The 13776-nt window shown below is 52.5% G+C and overlaps 8 protein-coding genes across 8 annotated transcripts; 5 read left to right on the top strand and 3 right to left on the bottom strand.

Annotated features, from left to right (window-relative positions):
- Positions 1-725: 725 nt before the first annotated feature.
- Positions 726-1545, top strand: J4E85_004922 (uncharacterized protein; the record flags this gene model as incomplete). The annotated part of the gene is made up of 2 exons (XM_051469173.1): positions 726-908; positions 964-1545. The coding sequence occupies 2 exons, from the start codon at positions 726-728 to the stop codon at positions 1543-1545; spliced, it is 765 nt and encodes a 254-aa protein (XP_051327388.1).
- A 1145-nt stretch (positions 1546-2690) lies between these two features.
- Positions 2691-3179, bottom strand: J4E85_004921 (uncharacterized protein; the record flags this gene model as incomplete). The annotated part of the gene is made up of 1 exon (XM_051469172.1): positions 2691-3179. One exon carries the CDS (start codon positions 3177-3179, stop codon positions 2691-2693), a length of 489 nt encoding a protein of 162 aa, XP_051327387.1.
- A 1840-nt stretch (positions 3180-5019) lies between these two features.
- J4E85_004920 (uncharacterized protein) lies at positions 5020-5398 on the top strand (the record flags this gene model as incomplete). The annotated part of the gene is made up of 2 exons (XM_051469171.1): positions 5020-5197; positions 5265-5398. 2 exons carry the CDS (start codon positions 5020-5022, stop codon positions 5396-5398), a joined length of 312 nt encoding a protein of 103 aa, XP_051327386.1.
- A 402-nt stretch (positions 5399-5800) lies between these two features.
- Positions 5801-6643, top strand: J4E85_004919 (uncharacterized protein; the record flags this gene model as incomplete). The annotated part of the gene is made up of 2 exons (XM_051469170.1): positions 5801-6154; positions 6182-6643. The coding sequence occupies 2 exons, from the start codon at positions 5801-5803 to the stop codon at positions 6641-6643; spliced, it is 816 nt and encodes a 271-aa protein (XP_051327385.1).
- Positions 6644-7045: 402 nt separating this feature from the next.
- J4E85_004918 (uncharacterized protein) lies at positions 7046-8062 on the top strand (the record flags this gene model as incomplete). Its single annotated transcript, XM_051469169.1, has 1 exon — positions 7046-8062. The coding sequence occupies one exon, from the start codon at positions 7046-7048 to the stop codon at positions 8060-8062; it is 1017 nt and encodes a 338-aa protein (XP_051327384.1).
- A 948-nt stretch (positions 8063-9010) lies between these two features.
- J4E85_004917 (uncharacterized protein) lies at positions 9011-9817 on the top strand (the record flags this gene model as incomplete). The annotated part of the gene is made up of 1 exon (XM_051469168.1): positions 9011-9817. The coding sequence occupies one exon, from the start codon at positions 9011-9013 to the stop codon at positions 9815-9817; it is 807 nt and encodes a 268-aa protein (XP_051327383.1).
- Positions 9818-9887: 70 nt separating this feature from the next.
- On the bottom strand, positions 9888-10709 carry ISC1 (phospholipase C type enzyme; the record flags this gene model as incomplete). Its single annotated transcript, XM_051469167.1, has 3 exons — positions 9888-10184; positions 10238-10420; positions 10611-10709. 3 exons carry the CDS (start codon positions 10707-10709, stop codon positions 9888-9890), a joined length of 579 nt encoding a protein of 192 aa, XP_051327382.1.
- Positions 10710-11396: 687 nt separating this feature from the next.
- J4E85_004915 (uncharacterized protein) lies at positions 11397-13047 on the bottom strand (the record flags this gene model as incomplete). The annotated part of the gene is made up of 2 exons (XM_051469166.1): positions 11397-12862; positions 13044-13047. 2 exons carry the CDS (start codon positions 13045-13047, stop codon positions 11397-11399), a joined length of 1470 nt encoding a protein of 489 aa, XP_051327381.1.
- Between the last annotated feature and the right edge of the window lie 729 nt (positions 13048-13776).

The raw sequence follows: 13776 nt of genomic DNA, 5'->3' as shown, positions 1-13776 counted from the left end.
TCTCCCAAATCGCGCATTTTCGAAATTGCGGCCTTCCCGAACAACTAGAGCCTGCATAGGGTTGGCATATCTGCCCTCGCTTGCGGTCTCGGTAAAGTCACTACCCAACGGACTGGCTCAGAGAGCGCCGCACCGAAACATGCATGGGCCATGCTGCAAGCCACAAACTCTCCCGTCTGTCAAGCCTAGCTCATGCACGAATCATCACCATTGCATCGAGGTCACACGCGTGAAGACGAAGTATCTTTGTACATGGCAAGCATTGAACAGTGGACCAGCTTGCTGACTGAGTACGAGAATTTGACGGCTCGAACTTATGGCTTCGCGTGCGCATCACCAAGCAACATTGACGTCACTCCACAGCATACTCGGCTTGACTCGACGAATATTGCGGAGGATTTGCGCGCAATTTCTTCCAGGCAACAGTCGCACGAATAGACGCAGCTAGACCATAACAGATGCCGGTGTGCCTAGAAAGGCGGCTTGGTGGTCTTTAGGGGGCCTGCGCCGCCCGGTTAGGCGTGCCGCATCATGCGCTGTCAGTTAAGCGATCAGCCTCCGAATCTCCCCAATAAGTAGACTAGATATCCCATACTCGACGAACCTTTTCTTCATCGCCAAGCATCACTCGTTACTGCCTGTCGTTCGTTGCCAATCTTTTTCAAGACTCTAATCTAATACTTGTTACTATACCCCACATTGCTCGTCTCAATCAACACCGCAAGATGTCTAAGATCCTCTCCGTGGCGCTTTTCGCCTCTTACGCTGCGGCTCAAACGACCGCTCAGGTCTGGATGCCCGGTCTAGGCGATATGGGCATTTCGTACGAGGGTTCTGTGGTCAGCGTTGACAACGACCGCACTATCATGTCTGTGGCTGTGCAGGGTATTACCCTCGACGACTCATTGGTGCGTACCAACGAGTTGAAATCATCGATAACATTCACTGATCTGTTGCGACTAGGCCGATGTCCCTTCGACCATCACTGTCGGAGGCAACACCTACTATGAATATGACGCCTCCAATGACCACTACGGCGTGACGGTGACCGTCTCCGGCGCATGCTCGCGCCAGAACACCGACGAAGCGGAGGCAACCTGCACCCAAACTACCATTGGCCTCGAATCCGAAATGAGCTCTCTATGCGCTGACCCAGAATACGCTTCCTCCCTCTGCCCGGACGGTGTGGATGCCGCTCTCTCTTTCAGTACAGTGTTCCCCGAAGGCTACTTCGACCTGTTCGCCGTCGTCATCACCGAGGGCGGTGACTCCCTTCCCAGTGCCACAGCGGCCGCATCAGTATCGGCCGGCAGCGCTTCCGTAACAGCGTCCCGTTCTACTGTCACATCCGCAGCTTCTGGATCTTCCACTGCTACCGGCTCCGACTCCGACGCAGCGGCAAGCACTGGCTCGGAATCTGCTGCTAGCTCTGGAGCTTCTGCCACCTCCAGCGGTCCTGAAGAAGTAGCCACTGGTGCTGCCCACATAGTCCAAGTCCCAGCTCTGGCTGGTCTTGGTGCCGCAGTTGCCGCTTTCTTTTTGTAAAAGTTTAGTAACGAGATAGTCGCTTTCACCTGCGCATTTCGAACGAGTTCTGGCTTAGCGAATACCCTTTATGCATCTACGCATCGTCACTCAATACCTACGCTTATAATATCATCCTGATTCGTCTATTCACTTGTCGTATTGTTATCATGCCAAAGTCCTCTAAGAATTTGTCTCTGGTCTCTTCTCCAAGCATACCATTCTCTCTCCTTTCTTACCAAAGCAGCTCCTTCCTTCATCATCCGTCATGACTTTCCCACAGTACACATGTCCCTCACAGTCTTCCCTTTTGCATCGCCACCTTGCCACGTCCCCACCCTTCTCGAGAAAGTAGCAACCTTCTTTACATTCATACTTTTTTTCAACATGCGCACACCTCATATCGCATGGAAACCATGCGCTTCGTATAATGACTGTCTTGGTGTCTAGAACATCGATGTCTTTGAGTTCGAAAAGATCAAAGTTGGGATTGGTATTCGATGCAGGTATTTTGTGCCCGGCAGCCACAAGATCTGTGTTTGCAGATGGTTTGTTGCTGAATATGCTGGGCAACCAGCGCGGCGGTGGTCTGGGTGGAATCAGGACTGTCAACGTGTATTTTGTGGTGTTCGGCTCCGTCTCGCCTAGAGGATCAAAGTAAGCCGACATTTCCGACTTCGGGCGTGGTTACCTGACTACAAGAGTATGTTAACAGTCAAAATGTCCTGGAAGATTTGCGCGAGACAAGGTGGCGCAGTATCAGCAGACCGGGTACGAAGATGATAAGGAAGAAGCGGCTGTGTTAATGTGTACGGTTAGGGAACAAAGAGTTGATGGTGTCAGTGTTCGCATGTGACGCACGGTGTGAAGAGGGCTATGGGCGACAAACGAGTGCGTTGTGTGAGACAATGGCAAATGCTTGGTTGCGTGTTTGGGCATGCGCTAACACTGCCGTGAATGTACTCCTTCCGAATTCACGACCGCGTCAACCTAGGAAAAGCGGAACACCCTGAAGCCTACATCGAGGTTAGGCCATCCGTCTTGCACGTTTTCATCCTCACGTAGTCTGTAAAGCTGTCCATTCCGTTTCTTGTATGAGGTGCAACCATTGGCGATACTGAGTCGTAGAAGAGTGCTGGCATGAACGACCGACAAGCCTACCCCAACTAAAACGAGTTCGCCTTCTTCAACCGATCACTCTCCCTTTCTTCCCTCACATGCTCATCATAGCCCTCAATACAGCTCAGCCTTTCCGTAGGACTCAAATAAACCATGCCACCATCCTTGCACCAACCCTCCCAAATCTTAGGCCGCCCCTTCTTCTCCCTGCGTACAGTTTCTCCTCCAATTTCCACCTCTTCGTTCTCCATGATGCTGCCCGCTGCCCACTCAATAACGTAGTGCTCCTTCAGGTACTCTGCTTTGCATTCGCGTCCCGAGGCTAGGCAGCTGCAGCGGATGCTTTTGGGGATTGCATCGCAGTCGACATCGAACGTGATGGTTTCGTTGATGCCAATCAGATCGGCGTGTGAGAAGCTGGAGTCGGAGAAGTATTGTTGTGACGTTGCGGGCGCGACGAGTGCGGTGATGCGGAATGTTGGCTTCTCTGGTGCTGGGGAGAAGTAGGCCATGAGCTTGCTGAAGATGCCTGACATGGTGGACGGTATGTGGGTGTGGGCGCGGATGTGGTTTGGATGCGCTTGTGATTTAGACGTAACTTTTGGGATTTCGTTTGAGAGTAGGCTTGGTATTCGGGAATGAGGTTATTGAAAGGAAGCAATGACCGGAGACGTGGTCTTTTATTGAAAAATATCTCATGTGTTGACTCTAATGCACAACCATGGTTCTCATGTTCTGGCGAAGACCCTTAACAGCGAGCCACTCACGGCACTCGTAATGCTTCATCGTACCAAGCCCGAAAATCAAACGCAGAAAATATCATTGCAGGAGATGCGACCAAGGTTGGTGCGCCGCTGCGAGTCGAATATTACTGATGCGCTGGAAGAGCGGAGACCGACGTCTCGAGATCCAGCACAGGAGTCGTGGGCCGCGCAATACGCTGCAATTCGGCGACGCTTCGCGAGATACCCATCGGTACACCACGTACAATTTTGTTGGCCGGGCTACTAAACCACGCAGCGTGTGTAGTTGTCGCGTATGCCGGAACCTGTTCAACTTCAGATTTTTCAGGTTTAGCAGCAGGAGGCTGGCGGGAGGATGGGACGGGAGTCGACAAAAGATCGTCTCCACCACCGAAGAGCGAGTTGAATATTATGCTCGGGCCTAGCGACTTGAAAGTGCTTCTCGTGCGGCGCATGGAAGACGGGTTCATCGGCCCCAATGTGGTATGCTTGTTGTCGCCTAGGCGGTCTATTGGGGGTTTCGAGAGCTTTCGCTTGTCTGAATTCTCTGCGGCGTGTTCCGTACCGTTTTCGATCTCTGAGGTAGCAGCTTCGGGCTCATGTGGACGCGACTCATGTTCCGAAACTGCGGGTATATCGCTCGCGCAACCAGAGGATGAAGGGCAGGCGGTACTGCAAGGAGCGCTTTTGGAAACAATGCATCGAGAGCTCGATACTGCAGAGACTTTCGGTAGTTCTACACTCATCGAAGGGGTCGTGGCCATCGTAGACGATTCGGGGAACAGGCCATCACGACTTGAGAGTTCAGAGCATGCTGTCGACGATCTTCCGCTCTCAGACGATTCTTTTGGTTCTTCTGTATCGAAGGAGGGTTCGAGGGTAGGCGGTGTATTGGATGGCAAGTGTCGCTTCTGCTTCAGAGCAGTGTTTGACCGCTTCGGCCGAGTCTTTGTTGCGAAGACATGAGACTTTTTCACCCTGCGTGGCATTTTGAGAACGGGGTCGCGGCCCAGCCGAGAACTCTAGAAATGACGTAAGCGGAGTGAGATTTCGGTCGGTCCAACTAAGGTCGAGGTTGAGCTCGGACGCCGGGTAGTTGGTTTAATGGCTGGAGTAAATTGTCAAGGAAATGAACTGACACCCGCTCAGTTAGACGGGTGCGCGAAGGCTTCTTTGAGTTTCCACGAACAGTGTGTGAAAGCGATTGGGGTTTTACGATTTGGGTCGCTGCCGAGTGAACATCCATCGACCAGGCTGGATTGCGATAGTTGCGCGTCTTGAGTTAGAGCCTGTGGCGAAGCTTCCTGTATTGATTGTGGGAGTGAATTGTTGTAGGCTTGACATTCTGGATCAAATTTTGTGCTGTAGTGTGGGCAAATGTTGGTGACAAAGACATGGACGTTTGCTGCGCAGTCGTAGATGTCTCGTTGTTCAAACACTAGTCCGATTGCGGCTAGCATCTGGTTCGTACGACCGCAGACTGCAGCTGGAGTTGCTGCCACCCGCTGTCAGACATGGATACCATGCAAGCCAGGATCGATTCATCCGGAAGCTAGTACCCCACCTTTGTAAGCGTGTCATCGCCGTTTCTCGATCGCTTTTCGCGTTGAAACTTACTCTCAAATCTGCAATCATGGATCGGGAGCACGCCGGTGAGATGACCTTTGAGGTCGACGCGGGCCACGATGAGTCGAATGCGATCAGTGTGACAAGCAGTCGGGAAAGGAAGCTACTGATGAAAGTCGACCTGTGCGTCCTGCCTACCGTCATTGTACTGTATCTCTTGTGTTTCATCGATCGAACGAACATCGGTAAGGCCATTTTGCGCACGGCTTGTTTATGCCCACGGACTGATCGCAACAGGCAACGCCCGTATAGCTGGCATGGAGGAAGATCTCAAGCTTGAGGGATATGACTACAACGTCGTATTATCGGCGTTTTACGTGTCATACATAGTCTTCGAGATGCCAGCAACGCTCTGCTGCAAACTGATCGGTGCGCACGATGACTAGAGCGCTTTGTCCAATTCTGATATAGCAGTAGGCCCTGGATGGTTTCTGCCGATGACTTCGTTTGGCTTTGGTGCCATGTCTATCGCGACAGCCTTCGTACGAACCCGCGCTCAAGCGTGTGCTGTTCGATTCCTGCTTGGGATCTTCGAGGCTGGCGTAATGCCTGGATGCGTTTACTACCTCTCACGATGGTACAAAAGGTCGGAATTGACCTTTCGTCTTGGGCTGTGGTTGTCCATGGCCCCTCTCGCGGGAGCTTTCGGTGGCATGATCGCTTCGGCTATCCTGAACTTGAGCTCCGTCGGTTTCTTCGATGGTTGGCAAATGTAAGCAAACAGCCTGTATGCTGCAAGTCTCTGAATAACAGTTGAAAGGATCTTTGCGATCGAAGGCATCGTCACCATGTGCCTTTCTGTCGTGGCCTTTTTCACACTGACTGACCGCCCGGACACTGCACGCTGGATGACCGAAGATGAGATACGGATGATAGTTGGCAGGATAAAATCCGAGCGTCTCAACCAGACCGAACTGCTCGACAAGATCGATACCCTGAAGCTTCGACGCGGCTTCTCCAACCCAATCACGCTTGCGATCTCGTTCATCTTCCTGCTTGACAGCATAACTGTCATAGCCATTTCGTTCTTCTTGCCGACGATCGTTCGTACCATTTACCCAGCTCGCACCGTCGTCCAACAGCAGCTCTTAACAGTGCCGCCGTACGTTCTGGGTGTGGTCTGCACTATTCTGATCACGACAGTAAGCTGGCAAATGAACTCCCGACAGACGCTCATTGCATTCACGGGCCCTTTTGTAATTGCCGGGTATGCGATGTTCCTTGCGACGATGAACGCAAGTGTTCGATATGCGGCTATCTTCCTTTGCGCATCGACATGCTTCTCGTTGGCTGCCATGACGAACGCACAAGTCAGCGCAAACGTGCTTTCCGACTCTGCACGCAGCATCGCCATTGGAACCAACGTCTTCTTTGGATACGTTGGCGCCCTGATCGCCAGTTGGACTTATCTACCTGGCGACTCTCCCCGTTATGCCATTGGAAATGGGATCAACTTGGGTTGCGCAGTGACATGGACCGTCGTGGCGATTTTCACTAAGCTCTGGATGACCCGCGACAACAGGAAGAGGGACAGGAGGCAGTTAGAAGCTCATACAGAGCTCGCATCATTATCAGATGACGAGATCGCGAACCTTGAGTGGAAGCACCCTGCATGGCGATGGAAGCCGTGACTGACGCCACATTCTCCTCAGAGGCCCCAGAGACATTGCGGCGTTTGTGGAAGAAACCCACATGGCTCTTCACGTTTAATCCTGCCACCGAGAGTAGAATGGCCGACCAGGTTCGCAGTGCATGCGACCAGATTTCCCTTCACGACAAAGTTCTCTTCTGAAGTCGGAAGCTGTTTCCAGTGTCTTCCTATGAGTTAGCTACTTGTTTTCAATCTCAAATTCACACGACAGAGGCGTGAAGTCGCAAACTTACATGCCTTTGTTCCTTCACAATCGCTCGTTCACTGCAAACAGATTCACCCACCTGATGCATTTCCACGAACATGTCTATCGGCTGCAAGCTCTGAGTTGCCAGCTGCTCGACTCAGTCTCTACCAACTTGCAGCCCTCGTTCAAGCAGGCATGGACAACTTCCTCAACACGCAACTGCATCCCGCAGACACTTGCAACATCTGCACCGAGCACTTCAGCGCGACCCATCAGCCTGCGGCGCTGCCTTGCAAGCATATCTTCGGTCATGAGTGCATCAGGAAGTGGCTGAAGGAGGGTAGGGGAAACTCAAATGCTTGTCCAACTTGCCGTTACGTCGTGGTCCCCAAACCAAACCCACGCGCAACCTTCGATGTTGCCTCAATCTGGAAAGCAATATGCGACCAGCCGCCCGAACGCCTCCATGAATTCATGATGAAGATATGGTCTGGCCTGGAGATACTTTGGCAGCGAGAGCCCACCGGTGCCTTCGCAGTAACCTCCATTCTCGACCAAGCCATCATCCCCGCCCTTATCAACACTGCACATCGCACCAATGCGCCCGACGATCGGCGGCCGGACTCTCTTTTGGATTGCTACAATCTCGTGGCCGCATCTTGGGACTCTTTGGGTCGCCCCAATGTAGCGACTGGTCTTGCGATCCCGTTGGTTCGTCTCGCACGTTTGATGGCCAGCGCAGGTGCTGTGCTACCAAAATGGCTGACCAAGAACCCACGCGCAAACAGATTAGTCTGGCGCGCAAATGCCTGTCTACCTATCGGCGAAGTAGACATATCGTGGCGCTACATCATCGAAGCCTCTCAACAGATCGAGTCGCCTTACTTCCCCTTGCTGCACCTCTATACCGTGTTCATAAGCCAGAGCATCGCTCACTTCCCTGCACCGAGTCCATATCCCACCAAGCGTCATGAGATCATGAACCTTGTGGTTGAGCGTTGTTGTACAAAGATTGGTGGAGGAGGGGCGGCTTGGAAGGGCAAGCCGGGCGACGAGCTCAAGGAGGTTTTGGTGGGGGTATACGACGAGTTACGAAGGCATCAGCTGGAGAAGAACCGGATGAGTCTGCGAGGTCACGACGGAGAGGATGCGCTGGTCAAGGGCATATGGGCTCTCGCTGGCTGGGGCGGTGGAAGAGGTAACGCGCGCTGATGGCATTGCGTAGGTGGGGCCATTCGAGCCATCTTAATTCTATGTGCTTTATGAAGTTAGCATCCTTGTATCGATTTAGAAAGACAAGGACATTGAACGCATACCTGAATTGTAGAAGGATACCAGCATGACTTGCGAATGATGATGCTCACTGGCCGCCGTTAGCGTGTTCCTGGAGGCTTGGCGGATTGCGACGCGTCCACCTGCATGTCGCGCGGGGCTGCGCGCCTCTCCTCCCGTTGCACCATCAATTGTACGGACTTGTCGGTAAACCTCGGAAACCCACGCGACTCTGAGCCATTCAATATCATCGCCATTGGCTTGTACAGAATATTTCGAGCATGACTTCAAGCCCGCCGCGCCTGCCGATGATTGTCTTGTTGAAGCATCCTGTGCAGGAGTGAGACTACGACGAACCTGGCAAGATCGCGACACTACCGCTCACTTTCGCCATATCAGACACCATGGGGCTTCTCCCAAAAATATCTAAGATGAGCTACTTTCAATAACCTTTGGAACGAAGGCTGAACGAAGACTGAAAACAGCCGCACATCTTGCGAAACGTGGAAGCGATCAAGCAGAACCCTCTTACGACCAAGGCAAAATGCCTTGCATTGTATCTGCTTCCGAGGGTTAATACAAGACTATCAATACGCTGTACAGCTCGGATACTCGAAGACGGCAACTGCCAGGCTGCCGGGCAGATCGTAACGGCAGGTGTAAAAGACAATACAAGCACATTAACTCGCTTTGAGCGTACCACTAAGAGGCATTGGTTTAGATTGACATCCTAGACAAACAACAATTATCCGCCACAACGGCATTACTCCCTCGAGATTTTCGGCAGTCTTCGCAAATGCGATGATGTCTGGAATGACATATAACTCTCCTATCTAGTCATGTCAAGGTCTCGATATCTTACGAGTAGCCTTTATCAAATCTGACAGAATGCACTTCTCGTCTCATTTATGGCTGACGGCTACAGTCGGAGTACTCTCAGCTACTCAATCATCGGCCGAATGTACGCGCGAAGGTCTTCTTGCAGCCGCAGACTCCTATCTAGCGGCTCAAGTTGCGGGCTCTCCTAGCAGTCTCAGCCTCGCGCCCACGAACTTCACCTATCTGCAAAACAACAAGGCTTCCAACATTGCGACTGGTCTCCTCTCAACGCCCTTCGTCATCGACCTCAACCGCTCATCCACCGACACCGAAGCATGCGCCAGCTACACGATGTGGATCAGCGCTTCTGGGAACAAACCCTACGTAGTTAGCACCCAGATCCGCCATCTGAACAACGACACGTCGTCCATCAGCTCCATCGATTCCGTAGCGGCTACAACCGGCGACCTGTTCTTCGACGCGAAGAAGACCCTTTCCTACATCCGCGCCGAATCGTGGATTACCCTTCCCACCGCCTCGCGACCCTCACGTGCTCTCCTCAAATCTGTCGGCGACGCCTACCTCGACATGTGGACGAATGCTACTGCTGCCGACACTATACCCTGGGGCACTCAATGTGAGAGGGTGGAGGGAAGCATGTATACCAACCCTTGTGGAGCGAGTCTTCCGCACGGAGGGAGTCAGAAGGCGAATGGCATGAGGCGATACGTTATCGATGAAAGTATCGGTAGTGTGCAGGTCAGTTGCCAGTTCGATAGCTTGGGAGCTTGGCCGGACAGTCACGAGATAAGGGTTGAGGGTGGGACGGTGAGGTACGTGCATACCGTCACTGTACTGAGGGGTGTCGGCGCTTGAGATGAGCCATTGCATTTCTATTGCAGTCACTGTATAGGATGAATCGTCTCAATTTATGGCTCTTGCTCGTCTAATTAATATCAGCGCTCTTGACAACTGTGCCAAACACATCTGCCAGCTCTGCCAACGCCACCCTGGTGACCTCGTCGCCCTTAACACCAGGTATATCACGGTCGCCGATAGCATCTTCTACCAGAATGACTTCGTATCCCTTCTGGAAAGCCTCACGTGCAGTTGTGGACACGCAGACGTGTGCCATGTAACCAGTCAGGACAAGCTTCTTAACACCCATCTTCTCTAATGTCTCATGCAGAGATGTCTGTTCAAAGGATCCGGGGTAGTTTTTCCAGATCTTCTCTTCTCCGTCCTGATCATAAATTAGCGACGATTCCTTCTATGACGTTCTAGTGGCCAGCGTACCTGTGCTTTGACCTCCTTGAACTCTTCCGCCAGGTCAGTGCCAGGCGTGAAGACGGGTGCGCCTTCGGGTGTCTGGTGCAAGATGTGGATGATCTTGCCGTTGGCTTTGCGGTACTTGTCGAGGAGGTCGGCAATGACCTTTCCGCTTGCTGCGGCGTTTGTTACGGTAAGAGCGCCGGATGACTAGTCCGTAGAGTTAGCGATGCCGCTGGCAGGGAGAGAGCGAGTGTGGGCGAGAAGGAGATTGAACGCTCAACAATCAATCGCTGCATTCAATGCGACATCATCCTTGCCGATAATCTGGCAGCAGTTGTCTTTCAAGACTCAGGGGGATAGCATGCAGACCGCTAGATAGCCATGGGTTGTTACTTACATATTCATTTTGAGCGTCAATGATGAGAAGGGCAGAGTCGCTCGTCGAAGCCGTAGAGGCGGGCATGCCGAGAAGATCACGGAAAGAAGGAGGAGCCATTTTTTGCGTAGGATAGTAGTATGTTGTTGTTCCGTGTGGTGTAGATGAAGTGCGTTGTGGATGTATTGCTGTAATGGCAAATTCGTGCGGGCAGAAAGAGGTTTAAGTAACAACGAGCAAAGTAGATCTTACGTTGTATGATCGTAGCCTCTATGTGGTAAGCAATGATTAATGATCTACTTGGTTCCAGAAGATGTGTATGCTATTCGGGATTTCGGGATACGACACCCTTTTGGGGTGAGTAGGCGTACCCCGCCTCTGTGGGTACCTGCATGACGCGCTGCCAGGACCTCGGCCCAATAGCGTCCAGCCGCCCGTGGGTCGCCATACCTGGGCATCTTCAGAGTCGGGTGCTTCAACGCGTTGTTTCCTTGACATATCCGGGCTTTTTGGCCCGTGAAGGTTCACCTCAAAATGTGCTCACACTTGTATTTTCACTGGCTTCCATTCTATCTGACCTAAGTCGACTCCCCGCTCACGCCTCCTGCGACGTACATACCAAGCCATCAGACAAGGAAGAAGCCGACTTTAGCAAGCCAATTTTCTTCACGAGTGCCTGGAAATCCAATTTCCAACAAGAACAATCTTCTCAAACCGTGATCAATGATTGCGACACCTAGCGCTTGTGTAGCTGTCGTACGCGGCGATGCGACAAGAACGATGAAGTAGCAACAGATGTATGAAACTCTACAACTTCCAGTCTTCTGCCCATACATTCGCCTTGCTGAACGGCAAGACACCTCCCTTCACCATGTACCGCTGAACATCGCTTGGTGAGACGAAGGGGACGGCAGGGCCTAATGCCATTGGCTTGCAACACACAGCATTCTTTACCGCAATCTCGTAGGCTTCCCTGTGATCGTTTGCCACAATCCAGACGCCCCTGGCATGCTCTTTGGTCTCCTCGATGGCGAAAATACCGGAAGCCTTCACATCTCGAAGTGACGAGCCTTTGGAAAAACGTTGGATCGAGTCTCCGAGCCAGTAAACGTTGTGAAGTTCGAGGGTACACTTCTGCTGGCGAAGGAAATCGGCGGAGTTGTCGTTCTGCTGAGTATCGTCGAAGTGTAGTGTCTCCAAGCGTGACCAGTCGGGAGAGTGTGATGGGCCGCCCAAGAGCCCCATGTGTACCGAACCCTCATTGCCCAGTCCATCTCCGCTGATCGAGAGATGCGTTATACCCGCGTAGTGCGATGCTGTGTTGATCTTCTGATTGTGCAGAATCTCCAAGTCGAAGACCATGGCATCCAGTATTGACATCCAATGACCAATATACTTTATCGCAAGTACATCTCCGAGCTGACTGGCGGGTATTGGTGACGCGCTTGGATCGACATCCCCCAGTGCGCAGATTGAATGCGTTTCGATATAGACTTTCAGTTTATCTTTCCGCATCGGGTTGCGGAGAACGGCATCAACAGCGCGATCGAACATCTTAGCGCACGCTTGATCGAGGATTCCTTGATATGGCTCGAACATCATGCGGCGGCGAGTCCACATCTCGTCCTCAAAATCCTCCGGATCGTGGTCTTTATATAGCAGCGCTGTCTCTAGGAGCTCCTCACTGGAGGGTCGCTCCTGCGCTGGTCGAGAATTGTGGAAACCAGGGGTGTGGATCATTTCCTTGACGCCATGAAAGCTTCCGAGTGAGTGCGCCAGGGAGTCGCGTAAATGGGCAGAGTCGCGCTCTTCATGGCACCCATCTATGAAGTGGAGATAGGTGTTCGAATTTGGCGGCAGCTCATCGTCACTGTCGGCCTCCCAGTCATCGTGCTGGGTGAGTTCTCCATGGAGCCCAAACTCAGCAGGCGGTGTCGGCCATACGTTCTCGAAGATTACCGCCGGAACACGTCCTAGGTTGCAACTAGGGTTGGTGCTCTGGATCTGCACTGCTTGTGCCATCCTCGAGATGCTACTAGACATAGGCATTATGTAGAAAGTCGTCTCGGAGATAACCCATGCGGGGATGGCCGCGCTCAGGAACCTGTTCACGCGACGTAGCGATGAGATGTCGGAGGCGTCATTCGTATTCCTCGCGATCATAACAATCAGCTCGGGCGGCAGGTCGTCGAGGCGTCGAAGCTGTCCTGGGATATATACGGAGGCAAGGTGAGTAGCGCTCATCTTTTCGTAGATGCTGTTCTTTCCTCCGGCTGTGGAAACTGTATCGCGGGCGCCGGTGTATGTGCAATGCTGTGGTTGAGGCTGATTCTGACCAGGCAGCGGATGTGAGGGTTGCAGTTGAGCAGGAGAAAGCTGCGGTTCTCAGTGGGTTTGGGTTCGTAGAAGTGAGTAGCGGAGGTTTTTTAAAGTGGCTGGGACGAGATTTCACACTCATGGTTGACAGGTCGCGCGCCTCTCCCTCGCAGTATACACACACGTTTCACATGCGTTATCCTGAAGCTTCTATTGGTAGTTGCGGTCGCCGATCAGAGTTTTTGCCCCTTGTAGTGGTACAATAGCGCGCCATCTCATCGTTGGGGTGCGGTTTAGTGAAGGTGAAGGTGAGCCAGCCATGCAACCGAGGTGTGAGCGTCGTGATGTCTTGACACATTCTCTAGGAACACCGATGCGCATTGAGGTACTGCTTACAACCTTCGTAGTGGTGTTGCAGCCTTCAGGAAGAGATGGTATCATGACAGCCATCATGCCCAGAGATTGAGCTGGAGGCAGAGACGTGTTTGAGATGCATGGCCTCGCAGTCGGAGCATAGAAACGATCGTCGGAACAGTGAACGGTAGGTACGCGGCGAAGCACATATATGTGATCCAGTGTTCACAATGAATACAGGGCCTGGAGATGCCACTGAAGCCGCGTTATGGGGTGCCGTTTGTACCGCAGCTTGGTGATTGTTATGGGCGTGCCAGCTGCAAGCAGCGGCTAGGACAAGGCGAGCGAAGGAAAGTGCGCAATCTGGTCGACGCCTGGCCTTATGCAGTGATTAGCTGATTGGTTTGGTTATGGAAAAAGTCAACAATTCATGTGCAGCGCAGGAAGACAAAGGCATGGTAGCATGAGGGTGAAAGCGTGTACGACCTCGGGAGATTGCGTACGGCGTCGAAAGACG

The sequence above is a fragment of the Alternaria conjuncta genome, assembly GCF_024043145.1.
Source record: "Alternaria conjuncta strain BMP 0040 chromosome Unknown scaffold_6, whole genome shotgun sequence".
Lineage (NCBI taxonomy): Eukaryota > Fungi > Ascomycota > Dothideomycetes > Pleosporales > Pleosporaceae > Alternaria > Alternaria conjuncta.
The sequence above is the reverse complement of the archived record's forward strand: the minus strand, read 5'-3'. Positions and strand labels throughout refer to the sequence as shown.